We start from the raw sequence: 22,338 nt of genomic DNA on the forward strand, positions 1-22,338 counted from the left end.
TTTCCTTAGCCTCCATATGCTACACCTTTCCAACAACATTTGTGAGAATTGGACCGTAGCTTTTGCGATATTGTTGACAGCCTTACCAGTGTCTCTGTGTGTGTGTGTGTGTGTGTTTATCTGGTCCATCTAATGTTCCACTGAAAATTCATCATCGAATGACACACTTCTTAACGCCCATGGAGGGTAGCGCCAATTCCCGTCAGTGACGCAGATTCCGACTCGGAAGAAAAACACAAACAATCTCGCACAGAGGGCTACTGCCGCTGATCATAGCCACACGGAATCTTTATTTTCATTCTACTTTCAATTAGAAATCATCTCAAGTAAGTCAGTTATGCCTTTTTGGTTTGTTTGTTAATTCATTTGTTTGTTTGACTAGTAGACCTAGGCGTTTAGCTTACTATCGAATGAGTTTTTTTTCTGAATAATAAGTTATCACTAGTGGCGTCTGTTGATAGTGTGACGTATTGCGACAACGATTATTAGGTGTAGTCTATTGTGACAACGATTATTAGGTGTAGTCTATGTTATGCTTTCTCCACACGTAGCTAGCCGGTTATGTTCAAAATCGGGTAGGATATATTTTTTAACAATTTATTTTGTAGTTTATTTGTTAGGTGGGGAAATGTAACGGTAGGCTACGGCATTAAATAGGTTAGATCTATGACCTGTTAGCGCAGTCAAGTTGAAAGTGCGCCTGAACGAAGCCACATAAGACATGCATTTAGGAATAAAGGCATTTAAAAGAGATGCTGACAGGTTTTTCGGAACGTAGGCTATTGATATTCTGTCTCACTTCCAATAGCATGGCCAACTCTGCTTCCTCCACCAATGGCTTTGTGGTGCTCACTCGTGTGTTCCACCAACGAGGAGCCCAACATTTCACTTCACTCCAGAGTGGAGTCGTTTCAACTCCGCCCTCTTTTCTTGGGAAATTCCTTAAAGGGGAACCAACTGCCATGGGGGTGAGTTTACAATTACTCAAATTCCAAATAACCCAGATGACTTAACATTAAAAAAAAGAAAAAAATGTTTGAGTTTGCACACAGCTTACAGCAGTCACACTTCCTTCATTTAGCCTATAAATTGTGATGTAATATGAAGGTATATTTTTTCATGTATAGATAGATAGATAGATAGATAGATAGATAGATAGATAGATACTTTATTGATCCCCAGGGGATACTTCATATTACATCACAATTTATAAATGAACGAAGTTTAAAAAGAAAAACACAATATATCAGAGGGATTACTCGAATAATTAGTAAGAAAAAACAACATTTCTAATGTAATTTCCTGTTAAATTAAATATTTCATGGCACTTTTGCCTGCATGGCCACCAGATGACGCATTTTCACTGCTTGCTGTTACATCCAAAAAAGGATGAAGTGCAGTGAAATGCCGCCATCTAGTGGCCTGAAATATGTAATGTAGCCCATGTAGCCTATTTCTCCTCACTGCTTAAGCTAAATTCTGTTATTCCTGCTGTATATATCTTGTACCAAAATGTAGTTTATTATCTGTAACGTCCTGGCTCGAGGACGAGACAAAAAACAAGGGCACACGCCACACCGCAGAGAAGGTTTAACAATAATTTATTGAGAGCGTTTAGCATAACCAACCCAAAATAATTAGAAACCCTGAATATGTTAGTAGAGTCAGTGGTGTAGGCAATGTATGGATGCACTGAGTAAATGTAGTGGTGCTAAATAAATTAAAGAAAAGAAATACCAAAACCTAACAAAACCCAGACTCAGGTCTGCTGCTGCCACCAACAACCCTACGCCCGCTCTCTAACCCACAATGCCTTTTAAAGACACCCTGGACACCAGGTGTCCTAACAATTAACCAATTAAAGGTGCAGATGAGCAGGCCAAGCTGATGAGGACGCCATGTACTCGTCACATTATCAAAGTGAAATGCTTGCTGCCATAAGTCAGCGGCGTAGTTTAACCACATAATTGACGTTTTGTTTACATGTGTTGAATGGAAGTCAATGGGAGCCGGAAATCGGTAAATAGCGGTGACCAAAGATTATTTTTCCGGCGGTGGGTAAAGGCCCTCTCCCTACTCAAGTCAGGACGGAGGATCAATCAAATAACACAGGGACGTTGGAAATGTTTTTTAAAAGGGGGTGTGGATCACATAAGTGAGGGTCGGGGGCAATCTATGCCAAAATGAAACACTGCAATCAAAACTCTTTCTAAAAATGTAATTATTGCAACAGAACTACACACATGCACCATTTGAATTACACTTTCAAATCAACAGCAACACAGTGTTTCGTTTCTATTTTTATTCCCATTTTCTCAGACACTTTCTGCAGTACTCAACTAAAGAAAAATAGAATCTCACTTATCAATACAGTATTGTAAGTGAATGTACTCTAAACAAATGAAAAATGTAGCAACAAAACAAAAGTAACAAGAAAAAAAACATTACTGGAGAAATTGCTATAAAAATAAACACATTTTTTTTTCTTGTGTGTGTGTGTGTGTGTGTGTGTGTGTGTGTGTGTGTGTGGTGTGTGTGGTGGGGGTGGTGGGTTGTGTATCCTGCCTTTTGTCCAGATCTGGCCACAATATAGTGGAAAGTATCACCTTGTGTGCCATATCCAACTCAATGTCTCTGCATGCCCCTTCCAGTGCTTGCAAAAGAGGCATGCAGGTATGTGGTTGGTGGTCATATACTTTTTTCATTTGCCCACTGAAAATAATTCTTTGAAATTGGTCTACTTGTCAACAAGGTTAACCTGGAAATTTTGAAAATTTTAGAAATAAATAGTATGGGTCCCCAGCATGTAACTACTAGACATATGCTAACTTGCACATGTTGGGCAATTTGAATAATCAGCACAATTAGCATAAATTAGCATAATTGCATATATTGACTATATATATATATATATATATATATATATATATAGGAACTGCTTCACCAATTTGTATAATAACTCTGTAAAGCCCCCCGCAAGGAGATGGGGCAGCCGGTGAGGCGGTCAACCCACGTGTTGGGATGTGTGATTCCAATAATAGCACAGAAGTAGCACAATCAATGCCCAAGTACACACCAGGAGAGTCAGTCGTGCACCCACAACTCTACAAGTGGGAACTGAGCTACCCCATTAAATAGCCCCCATCTTTTATAACAAATTTGTCCATCTTAGGATGATTGGGTCACACAATTCAGTCAGGTTAACACAGACCGGTTAGCACTTTAAATATTTTTACAACATAAATTAACAAATTAACAATTAAATATAAAACACCAGGAGAACAAATCATGCACAAAACATATGTGTGTTATAAATGCAGATATAACCAAAATACATTAAGAAACAATACTTACGAATACCACAAACACCCCTGTAGCACACAATGGACCAGGAAGTGTTGTGAGTAAATGTATGTGTTAACCAGATTATAGGCAATATACAGACAATACAACTGAAAGATGAACTAGTGGGTACCACACTATGTTATTGTTAATGATAAGATTGAAGTGGGTAATGACATTGTAATAAGTGAATGAATGTGTGAAATTGCGGCAAACCAAACAATTGGTTTGCTGCAACACCTAACACCAACACTGAAACCCGCTGTATAACCCCTGAATAACACATAGCCCATAGAACATGCAACAACACACAAAACATTTTACCATTAAAGAGACACAGTGACGAAATGTGTGCGTGTGTGCAAATGAATAAACAGTCTACTGTCTGCACTTGGGTGCAGCGCGAATGAGACGGTAAAAACGGTAAAGTTCAGTTTCTCACACAGCCCATAATCCCAAACACCATAGCGCCCCAAACAAACTATTTAAAAATTTACACTCTGTACACAGTAATCAGATTAAGGCCCCCCTAGCCCGAGAGGCTGAAGGGCTTCCTAGGTTGGTCTGCAAGATGCAAAATTAAGGCGTCTGGTCTGGTGTCCGGGTGTCCTAGCACATCAACATCCTGTCACTTCTTGCTCTGCTCAGCCTTCATCACTTCTTGCCGAGGCAGAGTGGTCAGCATGTCATCCTCAGGACCAATAGCACAGTTGATGCCTCTTATATCAACTGGCGTTCTGCCAGTTCTGTGGCAATGGGCTCAATCTGGTCCCTCAAAACTGTACATGTGCCGGGGCCACTGAATTCTGCAGCAGACATCATGTCAAGACGGAGTCCAAGCCCAGGAGAGTGGAGACTTCACCCTCAGGTGGACAAGGAGATCTGGTCTCGCATAGGCAGGGCAGAGGTTGACCTGTTCATGACCAGGGAGTTGACACATTGTCAGCCCTTCTTTTCTCCTTCTCCCCGAGGAATGACGGCCCTTCTCTGGGTTCGGAAGCCATGGTGCAGTCATGGCCCCAGGTTTAACTGTATGCCTTTCAGCCATTCACTCTGCTCCAGCCTCTCCTTATGCAGGGTGCAGGCTGTGAGAGCTCCCTCTTCCGAGAGACCTGTTGTCTGTTGGCGAGCAGGACCCTGTTCCACCCCTTACCGGTCGGTAGGGCTCAGGTTGGTGACCTGGCCCCTGTAAGGGACAGGTTCTTGGCCTTAGTTTTGCCAGAGCCTTTGGTGCAGACAATGCAGTACTCCTGTGCGAACAAAGGCAGTTTACTCTTACCTATGGTGGGTGTTTATGACTTTTGCTGAAAGTCTTCTGAACAGACATTTGCTGTTACTCAGGGAGGCATGGTAGTAGCAGCAATCAAGGCAGTTCATATCACAGAATATGTGTTTAGCAAAGAGGGCTGCTCCCTGATTGTCCAGTTCCTTAAAGATGCCCATAGGTTCACAACGGTACAGATAGATAGATAGATACAGATATTCTATCAATGCCGACCACCTCGAGAGATGTGAGTGAAATATGCACACCATTATCATGGTTATGTGCATCTTTTTTGATCAACATGGATTGAGACAATAATCCTTATGAAAACCTTTATTTCAACCTCCTTTATATAATGGTACGTTTGGTAAACCCCCTTCCCGATGTCCAAAGACACATGCTAGTGAAATTAGCACTGTGGGGTTTTATCTCACTTGCCCTCCCATTCTGTGTTGTTGTGAGTTGCTGGTTTGAGTCCAGGTGAATGGACAGCTGAGCCTCGCGGTTTTATGGAGGTTGCATTTATATCCAGCAGTTATTCCACCTGCAGTGATAACCAACAGCAATGGCACAGCTGCATGATAGTAATTTGCAGCAAAAAGCACAAGCAGACCTCAAGAAATTTGATCAAATGTTGTGTGTCATTATCACACAATTGACGTTTGAGCTCTCTTGATTGTTAAATGTTGGGATACTATATTAAGCATTTACATACTCTTAGAACTGACTCCATCACAATCTGCCCAGATTAATCAAAATCAAAATATCCATTTTAACATTCCTTAGAAAATGTCAGAAATGGATTCAGCATCCTCATTAACCTCTAAAACCACTCCAATATTGTACAAATTTGCCAAACAGTTAATGCTAATGTATACTAATTATGTAAATTATGCAAATTGCCCGACATATGCAAGTTAGCATCTGGCAGTATATGGTGAAGACCCATATTATACATTTCTAACATAACACTATGGTGTATTCAAAATTTCTAGGTCCACAATGGGGCTCTATGGCCTGGCAAGTAGACTAAATGGGGAGTAAAGGGGCGAATACTGAACTGTACACAGAACTGTCCGCAGTCCTCGCAGATCCAAATGTAACCCCTGCTAATAACCAACAATGAATTTTGAAACTTGTACTTTTGCAATTAACGTCAACAATGAGAAGTTAACATCTGTTCTTTGATTTTATTTTTCACAGACGGTTCAAATAATGATTGGTGTGGTTGTATTTTTGTTTGGTATCGTGACGGCATTTTATGCATCAACAGTATCCAGTCACACTGGTATCATGTTCTGGGGAGCCATCATTGTGAGATTTTTTTCATATAATTATTTTTCTTGTAGTTAAGTAATTATTTCTGTTTGAGTTAAATCCTTAAGTAACTTTTTGTAAAAACTTCTAAAAAATATTGTAAATCTTCCAGTCTATTTTTGAGCAAGTACATTTTGCATTTGCTTTCCTAATACCAGATGTATGTTTATGTTTTTTTATGTGTAAAAACATTCTGTCTTTCAGTATATCATTGCTGGTTCTCTTACTGTTAGAGCTGTAAAGATGCTCAATCCTTGTTTGGTGAGTACACAATGACCATTCAACACTGACTGCAATCAAAACTTAATGCAACATTTAAACTACATTATTTTGCCACTACTCTCAAAGCTTTCAGATATTTCAGACAGGAGTTTGCAGAGAGAACTTTCAGTTATTTTCACTGAACTAAGTAAACAAGCCTGGCTTAACACTGAGTATTAATGAAAGTAACAATATATGAGTATTTGTTAAGTACATTTTTGGGGGCTTTTATGCCTTTAATGATAGGACAGTGGAGGGACAATGATAGGAAGCAAGTGAGAGAGAGTTGGGGTGGGATCCGGAAAGGACCACAGGGTGGTAATCGAACCCGGAGTCGACGGCGTACGGTGCAGGTGTAAAGTGTGCTGTCATGAATTTCAGAAACTCTGTATTCTTGAATCCTCTGGAGTTCCGAGATAGCTATTGAAATGTTATTTCATAAAATATCTACCCCCAAAAAAAAAAAAAAAAAATGTAGGTCAAAAATCATGATACAAACCGAATCATGAGTTTGGTGTATCGTTACAGCCCTAAAAATGAAAGGATATACCCATTAAAATGGTTCAATTAGTGACAAAAGGCACCGTAAACGTGAAAATACGAGGTCTAACCCAGTATAAAAATGGAAATGGAATTATCTCTCAAATCAATGCATGCTCCGTGCCCACCTAGCCTAGCAGAGCTTTTATTATATGAAACCTTTTCCATATTGTAGGCAGAGGACATAAGACGTTGACTGAAAGGATCTATCAAAGACTGTAAATACTGTTTCTCTGCTCGAGTTTTTAACATAGTTCAAAGAACGTTCCGAGGACATTCCCGGAACCAAAGATTTGACCATGAAGCAACGTTCCGGTCAAGAAAATATTCCTGAATGACAGTGAGGGAATGTCTGGGGAACGTTCCCTTAACCGAAAATTGTTTGCTGGGTGGTGACTTTGAGAAACAGAGATCTACATGTATGTGAAAAATTGCCGGTGTTCTGTCGATTTGGGAGAACTTCACAAGAAGTGGACTGAGGCTGGAGTCTCCATCAAGAGCCACCATGCACAGACGTGTCCAGGAAATGGGCTATAAGTGGCATATTCCTAGTGTCAAGCCACTGAATCAGAGACCAGGTTAGCGCGTCTGAGGGCTAAGACTGGTCCAAACTCCTCTTTTCACATAAAAACCGAATTTGCATTTAATTTGGATATCAGGGCCCAATCAATGTCCCAAGAGTCTGGACGAAGAGTGGAGAGGCAAAAAAAAAAGTTGCTTGAAATCCAGTTTGATGTTTCCACAGTCAGTGACGATTTGGGGTGCCATGTCATTTGCTGGTGTTAGTCCACTGTGTTTTATCAAGTCCAGAGTTAATGCAGCTTTCTACCAGGAGATTTTAGTACACTCCATGCTTCCATCTGTTGACAAGCTTTATGAAGATCCTGATTTCCTTTTCCAGCAGGACTCGACACCTGCCCACAGTGCCAAAACTGCTATAACTTAAGATATAATATAACTGCTTAATTGGCCAGACAACTCGTCTGACCTGAACCCTATAGAGAATATATGGTTGATTGTCAAGAGAAAAATGAGGGACACCAGACCCAACAATACAGATGACCTTAAGGTTGCTATCAAAACAACCTCGGCTTCACTAACACCTCAGCAGTGCCACATGCTGATTGCCTCCGTACCACGCCACATTGATGCAGTAATTTCTGCAAAAGCAGCCAGAACAAGTATTGAGTGTATGAATGAACTATAGAATATATGAAAGATCTACTTTTTGAACTAAATTAAGGGGTAAAAATGAACTTTTTCATGATATTCTAATTTTTTGAGACCCACCTGTATGTAAGTTGCACCACCATAGTTCAAACTATCATTTTTGGAAACAGCTGTGTTGTACTTGTAAGTTGCTAACATAATAGCTAACTATGCTTTTGGGAAACGCACCCCAGTTCGACAGAACACAATCCAATATATTGGACTGAAATAGACAATGGTTATTGTGATGTGATTTTTATTTTTTATATTTTAGGTGAAAGCATCACTTGGGATGAACATCTTCAGCACAATAACTGCAGGACTTGCTATAATTCTGCATAGCTTTGATTTTCTTGTCCCAATGTACCCTTATTCATACGATTGTTATGGAGATGATTATTATGACAATTGCTATATGAAGAACGCATACAAGGTATGTAGCATTATAAGTTGTATATTATATTTATATTAATATACAATAACCTTGGTCTGTCTTACGATCGTTGTATGATATTGGTTTCCCTACAATAGACCAGGACATTAGGGATTGCTGGAGTGACGCTGGTGTTGTCAGTGCTGGAGTTCATTGTTTCCATCTGTGTATCTGCATTTGCCTGCAAAGCCACCTGTACTACTACTGGGGTGAGAAGTGTTCATGGTCCAATAGCACTCATGCTGTCAAGTTAGTAAACTGCACATTGAGTACCTCTGCATGTTTTGTATGTAATTTTGCAGCAGGTGATGTACATTTCAAACCAGGTGCCACCCTTTGTCTCCACCTCCCACTTCTCTGCACCTCCCCTGAATACTTCAGAGGTACTGAGGAGTCCTGAACATTTAAATGGAAAGATCATTATGACTGACCCTTATAATATACAGATGCATATAGATCCCTCAGCTAACTTCTCATGTGTTGCTTTTCCAGATGCCTCCCTTCCAAAGCAGTGTGGTGCCTCCTGCTTATCATAGCAGTGTTGATGGCCTGAAGGTGGGTAGATCTGAAGATCTGCCCCCCGAATACACCCCTACCCAAGAATAAGACCTATGATGACACAAACAGATACAGGGGGAGCTTTATGTTTAAAACTAATTGTGACCTTGCAGATTGTTTTTATGCTTTCATCATATTCGTGAAGTGTGCATGTGTATATAAAGCCATTTCTGGATATTCACTATCAAATGTATCTATCCAATTTAAACAGTAGCTAACCAGCATATACTCCAAGTGGCTGCATTCCTTAAAAAATACTTGTCAGTTCTCAGTATGACCAAACAAAGATCTCAGGATGACTTGTTTTGTATGCCTATAGCTTTGATATAAGGTCCTAGATTCAGGAAAAAAAAGTGCAAGAGGAGTGATATTGATTGTGTTATAAAGTTGTCTTTTGCACCCACATGGTTTCATTCAGTATTTTGAAAATATGTTGAAACATATGAACATGAATGTATTAAGGATCAAACAAGGTGTGGTTGTGTTTTTTGTCATTTTCATGGGACTGAAATGGTATATGGGGTAGCTGGTAGGAACTTGAAAATCTGTGTGGGAATAGCTCAATGTGTGATCATTTAGTGTACAAAGTTACCAATGTTCTACATAGGAGCCATTGTAAATTCTGTTCCAATCCAGCCATGCACGCTCTTACGTTGACTTGTATTTCATTTCATACAGTGCCAGCGCCACACATGGTACAACGTGGTATTACAACAGAGCCTGTATTTACTGTGTGATACTGTAGGTGATGGGAAACTGAAACTTTTTGTTTTTTTAAGACTGACCTGACTCAGTTTGGAATTGTGGTATCAGTGTGTACTGTTGATTCACCACTGTCCTCTCTGAGAAATTGTGAGAACCAACCTTTTAGAGAAGAATCTTTTATCTCTATAACTAAAGGCTGTATATGTGATTTTAAAGCATCATGTCAGGATTTCCTGGTAAAAACTCACATTGGTTGGAAACCCAGCTACACAGCTACTGACTGAAAACATTGGCCATAAAAATGTTGTTGGGGTCATCATAACGATTCATAATCCAAAAACAAAAGGGCCCCAGAATGTACTGTAATGTAACGTGTAAAACTGTTCTCTGTTCTGCAACTAGCAATGATCACTGTAACGTGATGTGTTGTCTTAAGTAAATATCGACCAACACGCAGCAACTGTGCATATTCTGTTTAATTTATCCACATACACACACACACCAATTTCACCTTGCACACAGGCCAAACTAGTTTTACTCTGCACATACACATAAAATCTCAAACATATTCTGCTTTTATCTTACGCTTAACCCACACATTTGTGCACTGATAACATAGTAGACTTCAGGTATGCTCTATTATTTTCCCAGCAAATACACAAATTCTTTGTGCCCAAGAGACTCAGTGCCTCACAGTTAAAATAAGTCAATAAATAAATAAAGGGACTAGCAATGCAAACAAATAATACATAGTTAGGCTAAGGGGTAAAAACACAAAACAAAATAAAATAAAAACAGTAAGGCTAAAGGGGTAAAACATAGCAGTAAAGTGAGGTCAGACAATAAAACATGTAATAAAAAAGAGAGAAAATTAAAGAATAAGAAATGAAATTAGTAGCTAGTGAGATTGGATGATGGAGCCAAAATTGTGGGAAGGGGTGGGCTTAGGACGACAAAACACAAACACAAAAAAATCAATATTACCTAGCTTGAATTGCTGCAGCCAACAGCCAGGGATGTGCAGTATTTCTGATACATGTATTTAAAATAAGTATTTTAAATACTAAATAGTAATTTGTCATCTGTATTTTATTTTGTTGAAGAAAATGTATTTTTGTAGTTTAAAAATATTGCCAAATATTTTTGTGAAACCAATAGCCTACTTTTTGTGATGTGATGACATCATAAAAGTGCAAAACAATGAATAGCCTCTGGTGCTGACTTAATAATTTGTTGTGATCATATTATGACTTGTTGTGATCATATTATTGAGATTCAGGAAGGTGATTCAGTGCAATATGAGTAACTTGTACGTTGCTCACATATAGTGCACTGCCTCTATACCAACCAAGTTTCTCGAACTTTAATGATAAGTTTCTTGAGAACTTTGATCATCAATCGGAACACAGGGAACCAATTATGTGGTTGCCCTGAGATTCAGAAAGATGCAGAGGGGTATTTCACAAAACCTAGATAAGGGATTAAGCTGGGATTTTTCGGTTATCCTGGATGAATTTAGCCTTGACTTGGTTTCACAAAAGAGATGGCACATAAGTTACCATGGGGATTTATTCTCTGCACCTAGCCTGGTCCCAACCAGGCTAACAGCCAAGCTAAGCTAATTTTAATGGTAATTATGTTGTCTTATTGGTTCAGCTAGCCGTCATTCAAATCAGACCTCCATGCTCATTTTTAAGGAGCTTTATTCCATTTATATACTATTTGCTAAATGTATTTGCTCGCAAAACAAAAAAGATTGTCTAAGAATGGGGGTAGAGGAGCGCTTCTTGGACTCTAAAGTTTGGTTAAGTCAGAGGTGCTCTTTGGATGGGAAAATAAATGCCAAGAATCAGGAAACTCCAAGGCACTCTCTATTGAAAAAGTTAAAAAGCCTTTATTATCATGGCTTGGTCAAGTTAACCTTCTAAAAAACTCCAACACGTTTCGGCTACATGCCTTCTTCTACTCCCAGAACTTATTATTTTATTTGTGATAGCCTAATAATTATTAACATAGCCCTAGGTACTCGTTGTTTACTTCTTTTGTTGATAAACGTTTGATGAATAGCCTACTTTAGTGGAGGGGCACGTTTTTGAAGGTGTTTTCAACTATAATATAAAGGTGCAGTATATCTGTGCATCTTTGCAGTGGCAAGCGCTTTCTTAATGACATTGTTTGCCGAGACAAGGAAGCACTCACACGTGGGTGCATCGGGGTGCATACGTTGCACTTCCAGCCTGTCAGAACCTTGGGGTTCGCGTTCCTTACAGCCTGGTCATCGGACTCTCTCAACTCAAGAACAAGCCTGGTCTTTTCCTGCTTTTAGCCCAGACTGATGGATTGAAGGGGCAGCTGGAGGATGTTCCTTCCAAAGAGGCCCGTTTCAGAGAAGCACCATGGCAGCTCCAACCACTTTCTGATGAATGTTTAGGCTTTTCCATCCATCTTACTTGCGGTGGATGAGGGGATCTTACTCATTTTCAGTGGCCACATCACCCTCCTGTAGAGAGTAACTGATAGCACCTGACCTTGTACTTCCCTGGGAGTTGGCTTTGGTCGATCTTTGCCAGGCTTTCTGAGAGTTGTTTCAGCACAGTTCTCCCCATCTGTTTGTCCGTGAGCTCTGCTGTGTACTGCCTCCCCAGGCTTTTAATGGGTTGCTCTTTGCAAGGAGTGGGATTTTCTCTCCACCTACGACGAAAATGGTGCTGCTGTTTCTGACTCCTTCTGAGAGACAGACTCCGTGATTTTGATGGCTTGATCTTCATTCATGCCCACGACATCAACTCGTCCATCCTTTTCAGGAGTCTTGATGTGCATGCTGCTGTCTGAAGGAGGCTGGTGATGTCATCCATGTACATCCTCAGTGGGGGTAGCCTCTGCCCAGATGGTAGCTTGATCCCTCCAACCATCTGTCTTGCTCCACCGAGAATCACCTCAAAGGCTGACAAGAACAGGATGGGAGAGATGGCACACCCCATGACGCTTCCTACTTCTACTAACTACTACTACTAACTGTTGCCACCCGGTGGTAAAATCTTGGAGGGCGAAGCACATCTGCAGGTCATTGAAGTAGGATGCCACCATGTTCTTTACACAGGAGGGCATATGGAAGAACTCCATGGCGTAGTTTATCAGCTGGTGTGGAACTGATCCGTACGCATTAGCAAGATCAAGCCAGACGATGTGCAGGTCTGTCTTCTCCCACTTGGCCTTCTGGATCTGGTCCCAGATCATTGAAGAGTGCTCTACGCACCCTGGAAAGCCCGGGACTCCCGCCTTCTGGCAGTTGGTGTCGATGTAGCCATTTTCAAGCAGGTAAGTGGTCTTCATTTTGGCCAGCACTGAGAAGAAGATTTTTTCTTCTACGTTCAGCAGGGCAATGCTTCTGAACTGGCCGATGTCTTTCGCTTCCGGAGTTCGCTTCCTTGGGGAGGAATACCGCTACAGCTCTTTGCCACTCGGATGGGATGAGTTGCTTTTTCCAGCCAGTTCTCATGAGGTACCATAGTAGCTCTAGTACCTTGGGACAGTTCTTATAGAGCTTGTATGGGATTCCATTGGGGCCTGGTTGGAGGTCACTTCGCCAAACCTGTTCTTGCAGGCCTGGTATAGGATGTCCCCAATCTGGTTGAGCTTGGATTCTGCCCCTCCTCGCAAAGATCCCTCCAGTGTCTTGACCAGGTCGGTATCCAGTGTATGCCATGCCTCTCGTTTGCCTTTGGCCATTTGAGCTTGCCTCGTCTAGTTGGTTTCTTGGTCTCTGCTTTTTGCTCTGTCCTGTGTGAGTTGGTGGTGACTGGGTCTTGGTACTCACGTGGGGGCTCTGCCTCCACCAGTGGGCCTTCTTCCACTGACATCTATGCCTTCTGCAACGTTGGGTCCATTGGCTCTGTGGTTTTCGACCTGGCTTTTGGTCCCTCTTGTCTTTCCCTTTCTATCCTCTAATATAGGTTTGTAGTCTCATGAATTTGGTATACTGTTTCTGGCCAGGAACCCTCCCAAGGTTGTTAATTGCCACACCCCTGGGCGCATTGTTTAAAAAATGAACGTGCAAAATACCAAAACTTTGCAGGGGTGGAAAACGAGTTTTACGCCATGCGCCAGTGTGCAAAATACAGCCCATGATCTGCACCCGAGAAACATGCAAGGTGCAAAGTATATCTCTTCACCAGTAGAGGGCAATGTTTAATCAATATTTTGCAACATCACACAACCAGTCCGCAGGGGAACCTGATAAGCCCCACAACAACCAACAGTGGTGCAAGAAGATTATTCGGTTGAGTGAACTTGTGAGGAGCATACCACTGAAGAAAGCAGGCCTAACACTGTTGTTCTGAAAGCTATCCATTCTATGTCCATTCAACGTGAGATCCTCAAATGTAAGTTTGTGAGGATTTGTTGTCTTAACTTGAAAGGGTTAGGATTATAAATGCTGGATGACATTAATAGATAACATTAATGATTTAGGACTCAATAATTACAGTACAGTAGCTGGATAACATTAATGATTTAGAACTCAATAATTAATAACCACTTAATAGGGTCATTAAAGCAATGAGTGTGCATTATACTGTATGTTACAACATAGTTGTAAGAATGAAACTGGCATAGTGTGGGAGGAGGGGTATTTAGACTGGTTGAGCATAGAAAACTTGCCTGTTCTCTCTCTCTGTGTCAGTGATTATCATTTATCAGGCTGTGTCACTGGTATTATCAGAGCAGATTTGTGTTTGCTACACATTGCTACAAAAACCTTTAGTTGGTGGTGTTTATAGACCCTTTCAACAATAAAAACAAAAACAATGCTTGAACGTTCTATTTGGGCCCCAATCTACTTCCTCTGCATTAAGATAACATATGGAATGTTAAAACGGAAGTCTTGTGGGGCCAACTATGATGCTGATAATGGAACTCTCTTGAAAGGGTCTATAAGATTACTTCTAGGAAGGCAGAAGAATAGGATAGATATAGATTAGATTCAACTTTATTGTCATTGTGCAGAGTACAAGTACTGTACAAAGACAACGAAATGCAGTTTGCGTCTAACCAGAAGTGCAAAAAAGCAGAAAAGTGCAAATGTAATATACAAAGTTTAGACAGGTGATGCACAGACAGAACAAGAAATATAGTGCAGTGTAGACAGTAGTATACAGTTGGTTTACAGAAGTTGGTTTAGAGTAGGCCTAATATAAATTAAATATAAATATGTGCAGTGTATTAGCAGTTACCTTATAAGAGCAGAATAAATATGTCTATGTAATATGAACAATGTATGAACAACATGTACAGATATGTGCAATGTAGTAGCAGCATAATAGTAGTAAGAATAATATAGGTATATGTAATGTATTAAAAGAATATATTATAAGAAAAACAGAATAAATATGGACATTCAGTATGAACCATATAGACAGATATGTACAGCATGTAAAGCTATGTGCAGTGTGGTAACAGTACCATTGTAGTGCAGAAACAATAACATTATAAGAGTAGTAAGTGTATATGCATAATGAATAGTATGAAGAGCAGTAGATGGGGATGGGGATGTCCGCCTCCTTGTTGTCCCTGTCAAGGTTGCCATGGTCATGGACACCTCAACAGGCACAGGCAAGGAGGCATTGGGCAGGGGGCTTAGTTGGTTGGTTGTCACCGGGATACAGAGTAGAGTGACAGCCGTAGGAAAGAAGTTTCCTCTGAAACTGCTGGTTCAGGTGCAGAGAGACCTGTAACGCCTCCAGGAGGGGAGTGGGGTGAACAGTCTCTGGTTGTGGTTGATAGGTAAATAGGAAAGGGTTTAAATTGTAAGTTCTTTCAGCATTTAGGAGAAAGCTCTATTTAAATATCCACAGTATGTTTTTTTTTCTTTCTGAAGAAAAACCCAGAAATACTGTACAGCTGTGCAATGCATAGTGTGGCATATGGTTAAGCTTCAAAAAAAGCTTCATAAAACATACAAAATTAAAAGAAATGTGCTCACAGTTGGTTGATTTAGGCTCATGCAGCATCCATCATCAACAATGGCCAACTCTCCTACCAATGGTATGGTAGTGCTCACCCATCTGTACCCTCAACAAGGTATTGAAAATGACCTTTCACACCACACTGGAGTTATTCAACCAGCTTCCTCTCTGCTCAGAGGGTTCCTAAAGAGAGAGCCAGCTGTCCTAGGAGTAAGTCTGTGATCTCAGTGTTCAAGAAGTAACAAGACCTTAACATGTTTTGCTGTTTTGCACTTTCAGGCCTTACCTGACATGACATGCTACCCAACTCCTAGTACAGGCAATAGTCATCTAGCGACTTGACTACTGTAATGCCCTCCTGACAGATCTCCCAACCTGCACAGTGAAACCTGCACAGTGAAACACTTGTAGGGCGGTGGTAGTGTAGTGGTTAAGGAGCTGGGCTAGCGTGCAGTAGCCTGAAAGTTGTCGGTTCAATTCCCAGCTTCCACCGTTGTGCCCTTGAGCAAGGCACTTAACCCCAAGTTGCTCCGGGGACAATGTGATCCCTTGTAATATAGCTGACATATGTAAGTCACTTTGGTCAAGAAGTGTCTGCTAAATGTAATGTAATGTAATGTAATGTAATGAAACCCCTGCAGATGATCCAGAACGTGATGGCGTGCCTGTATGGCAAGTCATTTTAACATTTAACAGCTAGACTGGATATGTGTTACAGATATCTGTACTTCAGTTATTCCTAGTCAAAAACGAACATTTCAGATATCCAAAAAGACATTCTTCCTATAGGACAAATGACGTCACTTTTGCCATTCATTTGTATGGTGTTTATCATTACACTATGTGAATTGCGGATATCTGAATTGTAGATATCTGTAATTCCAGTTAGAGATATCTTCTATTTGATTCTGACTATAGTCAAAACTCCAGTTGATAGTCATAACTCCAGTTGAAGATATCTTTAATTCACCTCAATTCAAGATATCTACATGTTCCTTTTCAGATATCTTAAATTAAGTTTGACTAGGCTTATTTAACTTTTATTCTGCCTAAACTGAATTACAGATATCTACAATTGTCTTTTAAGATGTGTGATGAGTTGAATGTCGTTTTCAATTATGTGATTGCAGATATCTGTAATTCAGTTTTGCCTAACATTTAAATGTTAAAAGGGCTTGCCATACACGTTACTGTGCTGCTCACCGAGCTACACTGGCTAGCCACCTGTATCAAATTCATATCACTAATGCTAATGCTAATGCTTGCATACAGTAGTCTTCGGTTCTGCACCCACATACTTGAATGCCCTTATACAGGCATATGTTATCTCCTCCCGACCATTGCGCTTCTCTGATGAATGATATCTGGCTCTGCCATGCACCCTTACACTCAGGGTAATCCAAACTTTTCTCATCTGTCATTCCCGTGGAACGCGCTACCAGTTCCTACCTTCAAAAAACTCCTGAATACATAGGCTACTCAACCCTGGCGTTTTAGGAGGCTGTAACCGATATTTTTTTGAAACCGGGTTCCGAAGTGGGATTTTTTGAAACCGACTGCAAAGCCGGCAATTTTAATGACAACATAGCCCCACCCCTCAACTCAGCCACCGCAATCGACCTGACACTCTGCTTGTCAGAACAAACCAAACCATTTGTTTGTCATATTAAAATGTTTTTCCCTGTCATGATTTATGTGCACACGGGATCAGCCTTTTGTGGCTAAGTTAGAAGCACACCGTTAGTTTAACTTAGTTAAACATTAGCTTACTGCAACCTATGACTAACGCATGTTAATGTTCTCTCCAGTGTAACGTCCTCCATACCAGACCTAATGCAAAATGTAAAAGCATTTCAAATTCTACATAGCAGTCACATACCTTAATAATGAACTTTATTTCACCTCTGTGTGTGGACACGACTTTTTTTATAGTTAAAGGTGTAGTTATAGGTGTGAAAGCGGTAAGAAAAAAGACACCCGTTGGTTTCATGTAGACGTGGCTTAGGCTACGTTTACACGTGGCCGGCTATTTTCATAAACGGACATTTCACCCTCTCCGATTTCAAAAATAACATCATGCACACCTGTCAGTTTTCAGAAAAGTTTTCCTTTACACTAACCCGGGTAGGCCTATATGCCTTTAAGAGCATGCCAAACCTGTATGTGGCAGTGTAACGAGAAGCTAAAGCCCATGTTAGCCAATCAGAATCCCGAAAATATCAACAACAGCAACGAATCGAATTCGTTGCTGTTGTTGATATTTTCGGGACAACATCGAATTCCTCTTTCTCTTTTGAACTGACTAAAAATCTCTGCCTCGTCACATAAAACTCCGTTTGCGGGTTGATAAAACCTCCGTTTGCGTCTAAATGACTAACCTGATTCTCGCCAGATGAATTTCATTCCGCCTAGCTCCGCCTAGCTCCACTCACATCCATCTGGGATCGGTTCCTTTGAGAGTGATTTCGGCGCCAGATTGTATGGTAGAGCCAATCAGGATGCATGGCGGGAGTTTCATAGATGTGACGTAGCGTAGAAGCGACTGTGAGACTGTTCTCAGTGTCACAGGTTGGCTTCGATGTGAGTGGTTGAAGTAGCACGTCAATAGATGACGGACAAGTGGCTTATCCAATCATATGCAAGGATTTTTTGATAAGGCCCAGCCTTCTGAAGCACCACTCCAATGGATCGATGGATTAGTGGAGCTAGGCGGAACAAAATTTATCTGGCGAGAGTCAGGTTACTAAATTACAGGGTCAAACGCAGAAAAACATCACCGGTTGCATCGTTTTCGTTGTCGTCTAAACAGGGCCTGACACTTGACTCTTTAGAACAGGGTTCCCATGGGTCATGGAATTCCAGACATGGAAAGTGAGGGAATTTTATCATTTCGGGGGCAAAGTCATGGAATATCATGGAATTTTGTAGCAGTTCAAAACTCACTTGCCAAAATACATTAATACAAATACATTTCAACTCAGAATTGGTGTATATCTGATTATTAGCTTAAAGCTTGCTTGAGTAGTTGTGGTTAGTCCAACTTTGTTTATTCAATGCCCATTTATTCATCTCCCACTCTAAAAAAGTAAAAGATTCTTGAACGCTATGCGACTGTTCTAAAATCTTTGGTCTGTATATTGTACAATTTATTATATAGAAGGTCATGGAAATTCAGATTGTTTTTGTCAGGGAAAAGTCATGGAATTTTACATTTGTTTTAGAGTGGGAACTCTGAGTGTAGTACTTATTCCTGCATTAACTTGTCCTTGTCATACTGTACCTTGATTGTTTCCCTTTTTGTAAGTCACTTTGGTTAAAAAGCCTCAGCAAAATGTAATGTAATGTTTTTTTTCTCCCACACAGACAGTTCAAATAATGACAGGCATGGTCATATTCTTGCTCGGCATTGTATCTGCATTTGTTGGGACATTATCCACTTACTTTGGTATCATGTTCTGGGGAGCCATTATTGTGAGATTCAGTCATTGTGTTATTTTCTTAATTTAAAAGTGTATTCTTTAATGCAATTTAACTTGTTTTAGTGATTGACATCTGTAATATTTCTACTTATTATGCTATTTCTTAATAGACTCTGAAACCTCTGATGTAAAACACTTTTTTTTAGCATTTTGTCATAGCCGCCTCTAAAAGGATATGCACTGCAGTAAACAGAACATCCTTTCTTTCAGTACATCACAGCTGGTTCACTCACTGTGAGAGCTTCTAAAGAGCTTAATCAGTGTTTGGTAAGTATTGAATTATGAATCCCTCTGCACTGACTGCATTCAGCTATGGTAATATTATGACACATTCTAAAATGCTGTAATTGTATGTATGTTATCATGAGAAGACCCCGATAACTTGTCAATACATGTTAAATGTTTTGTAAAACTTAAATTAATGTGATGTGCAAGAACATTTGTTTTAATTTGACTTTGATGGTAAACAAACTTGTAATAGGCAAATTGTTCACCTAGCATAGATATACATCATAAACGTATCGAGTTGCTACCGAGAAAACCAGCCATGCAACTCCAAGAACGGCAGCCGACAAATATCGTGAGAATCGGAAACATTACCGTAAAATATAAATATATCGCAACTCTAGAAGGTGCTCTACAGTCGCCAAAAATACCTAAACTTGCATAGTGTATGTTTAAATATTTGAGACATTCGAATCTGCCACAAGCTATTAGGTGTAGATTTGTGACTTGAGTAATTTAATATAGGCTAATTTAATGCAAATAAATCACAAAGAAGGTTACAAATTTGGTGGCTGAAATCATAGATATTATAGATACCGTATTGTCTGTTCAGTTCTATTAAGTGGCATACGTCAACGCGGCCGCCATATTGATGGGGGCAACACCTTACTGTCTATGGGCAACACTTGCCGGAAATCACCTGTTTGATTTCCAATCAGAGGCACCAGTTTGTCCATTGGCCTCCATTACTGCCCGATTGTTGCCCCCACCAAAAAGGCGGGAGCCCAATGCGGTATCTAGGTTTCTATCTATGGCTCAAATCTGAAATGCAAAGCCTATGATGGTTTAGAGTGGCCTGAACCAGTTTTGTTGTTTTGTGCAGGTCAACGCATCACTGGGGATGAATATTGCCAGCACAATAACTGCAGGACTGGCCATAATTCTACACAGCTTTGATTTCATTATCCCAATGTACCCGAATTACAGCTGCAGTAATCATTATGATGATTATAGTTGTCTAAGGAACAAAAACATTTTCTTGGTCAGTATACAATATATTATACAATGCATACTATGTACACTATACTGTTTACTTGAAACTTGACTGTTTATACATTATGATGATAACACTGAACAGTTTAAGGATCATTATGTGTTGTTTCAGTTCTGACTGTATTGTTCTCCCCACATCAGAGCAGGGTATGGGGGATGACTGGTGTGTTGCTAGTGTTGTCTGTTCTGGAGTTTATAGTCTCCTTATCTGTATCAGCATTTGCTTGCGAAGCTACCTGTTCTTCTAACATTGGAGTGAGTATAACTGCAGACATTTAATTGCCCTGCTCAGTCAGATGTAAACCGAGCCTACACATTACACATGGCTATTTTTGTGTGTGTTTGATTCTGTAGCAGGTGATATATATTTCAAGCCAAGTGCCACCCTCTATTCCCACTTCCCACCTGCCAACACCTCCAGTAAACACCTCTGAGGTACAGAATCCTGTTAAATATTAAGTTAAATGAAAAAAAGAGAAAGAAAAAATGTTTTAACTGACAAAATTGGTTGTGGATCCCTCAGCTACCTGTGTCGTGTGTTGCTTTTCTAGACACCTATCTGTCCAGCCAGTGTGGGGCTTCCTGCTCACCTCAGCAGAGCTGACGAATGGGGGAATGGCAAACCTGAAGATCCTCCCCCAGAATACACAGCTACTCAAGACTGAGTCAGACAACATGTAACAGGAAAGAATGTGTTTATCATGCAAATATTAACCTTTCAACTAAATCTATCAATGAATTAGTATGTATGTATGTATGCTGTGCATGAATGTGAGTTTTCATACTGATAGTCTACCCTTAAAGGCACAGTCGTCGATCGTACGAGATTTCAAGCCCAACTAGCGTGCTCCCTGAAATTAATGCAAGTAGATGGCATTGAAGAAAGTATGTCAATACAAGATGTATTATTATATCAGAAATGTATTAGCAATTGACATCAATATACATAAGGCAACACAGCACTGGTAAATCCCAAGATGTATTTTTCTCCTTTTTAAAGCATGAAAAGCTCATGAATCACTACCACCTCCTCTTGGAGTTGCTAATTCTTGTTTTGAGCTTCAAATTCAATTCTATTTACATTTGTTGATATACCAGACTCTTTTATTCAAAGCAATCTACAGAACATATAGGCATGCATTTTCATCTGTAGCCTGTTTGCCCTTCTATTCAATTATCTTGCTGCTGTTGTTAGCACCCTCACCTTCACCAGTTGCTCTACCAGACGAGTGGATGTATGTAAAATTAGTATATATTTTTGCAAAACTTTATATCGCTGAAATATTTTGGTACAAATACTGCAGTATAACACCTGTTGCATGATCATTACATGTCATACAAATAGTAATTTCCATGTCTCTTCTCAGGATAATATTATGGATAATATAATTTCTATTTATAAGACTGATGACACAGACTACCTGTGTATGTTTCAATAGTGTAGTTTTACCTGAAAACATCTGAGGTACATGACTTGAAAATGTCAGCATTAGGAAATACGACAATAAACAGTAATTTGCAATGGAATCTCATAATTCTGATGAAATTCCATCTTCCTCAAAATCTAATACAGAAATTTTAAATGTGGTCTTTCTGAGACGTTTCTTTCCTTTGCATTTTGCTTTTTTCATTAAAGTTGAGAGACTTTGAGAGAAATAGGCTGTTATCTAATGTGCAAAGACGGTTAGGAACACAAATTGACCCAGTCAGCCTTACTATCTGGCTTCCTGTTATCAATGGACTGCAGCTGCTGGGGGAGTGAGGCCTAAACCATGGCTTTTTTGATAAGGACATTTCCGATTCAAAGTGTGGTTGCTTATAAAAGTTGTGGACAGCACAAATCCACTCCATCCATTAGGTTGAAGGATAAGGTTTGAACCAAAACATGAAAGCCCCAAACAGGCACAAGGACAATTTCTGTCTTTTAGGCACTGGGGAAACTGGACAGGAAATAACAGCAACTGAGAATAGGTCTCAAAGCAGCTTTTA

The 22,338-nt window shown here is 40.1% G+C and overlaps 2 protein-coding genes across 13 annotated transcripts; both read left to right on the plus strand.

The window, feature by feature from the left end:
• Nucleotides 1-180: 180 nt before the first annotated feature.
• Nucleotides 181-10,085, plus strand: LOC125305920 (membrane-spanning 4-domains subfamily A member 4A-like). Of its 4 annotated transcripts, none has more exons than XM_048260984.1 (9): nucleotides 181-326; nucleotides 809-968; nucleotides 2,577-2,673; nucleotides 5,810-5,920; nucleotides 6,128-6,184; nucleotides 8,208-8,366; nucleotides 8,465-8,575; nucleotides 8,672-8,749; nucleotides 8,859-10,085. In XM_048260984.1, the coding sequence occupies exons 2-9, from the start codon at nucleotides 835-837 to the stop codon at nucleotides 8,970-8,972; spliced, it is 861 nt and encodes a 286-aa protein (XP_048116941.1). In that variant the 5' UTR covers nucleotides 181-326; nucleotides 809-834; the 3' UTR covers nucleotides 8,973-10,085. The 4 variants fall into 4 exon arrangements, with proteins under 4 accessions (XP_048116941.1, XP_048116940.1, XP_048116943.1 ...); XM_048260983.1 differs by having other exon boundaries at nucleotides 184-326; nucleotides 8,669-8,749; XM_048260986.1 differs by lacking the exon at nucleotides 2,577-2,673 and having other exon boundaries at nucleotides 184-326; nucleotides 8,669-8,749.
• Nucleotides 10,086-13,898: 3,813 nt separating this feature from the next.
• Nucleotides 13,899-21,936, plus strand: LOC125305765 (membrane-spanning 4-domains subfamily A member 4A-like). 9 transcript variants are annotated; one of them, XR_007195460.1, is made up of 8 exons: nucleotides 13,899-14,011; nucleotides 15,612-15,802; nucleotides 18,956-19,063; nucleotides 19,218-19,338; nucleotides 20,180-20,338; nucleotides 20,491-20,604; nucleotides 20,704-20,784; nucleotides 20,901-21,936. XR_007195460.1 is itself a non-coding variant. In XM_048260702.1 (8 exons), the coding sequence occupies exons 2-8, from the start codon at nucleotides 15,629-15,631 to the stop codon at nucleotides 21,012-21,014; spliced, it is 807 nt and encodes a 268-aa protein (XP_048116659.1). In that variant the 5' UTR covers nucleotides 13,899-14,011; nucleotides 15,612-15,628; the 3' UTR covers nucleotides 21,015-21,936. The 9 variants fall into 9 exon arrangements, 7 of the variants coding, with proteins under 7 accessions (XP_048116659.1, XP_048116662.1, XP_048116657.1 ...); XM_048260702.1 differs by having other exon boundaries at nucleotides 19,282-19,338; XM_048260705.1 differs by having other exon boundaries at nucleotides 15,612-15,707; nucleotides 19,282-19,338.
• The last annotated feature ends 402 nt before the right edge of the window (nucleotides 21,937-22,338 follow it).

Source organism: Alosa alosa, chromosome 13 (genome assembly GCF_017589495.1).
Source record: "Alosa alosa isolate M-15738 ecotype Scorff River chromosome 13, AALO_Geno_1.1, whole genome shotgun sequence".
NCBI classification, from domain to species: domain Eukaryota; kingdom Metazoa; phylum Chordata; class Actinopteri; order Clupeiformes; family Clupeidae; genus Alosa; species Alosa alosa.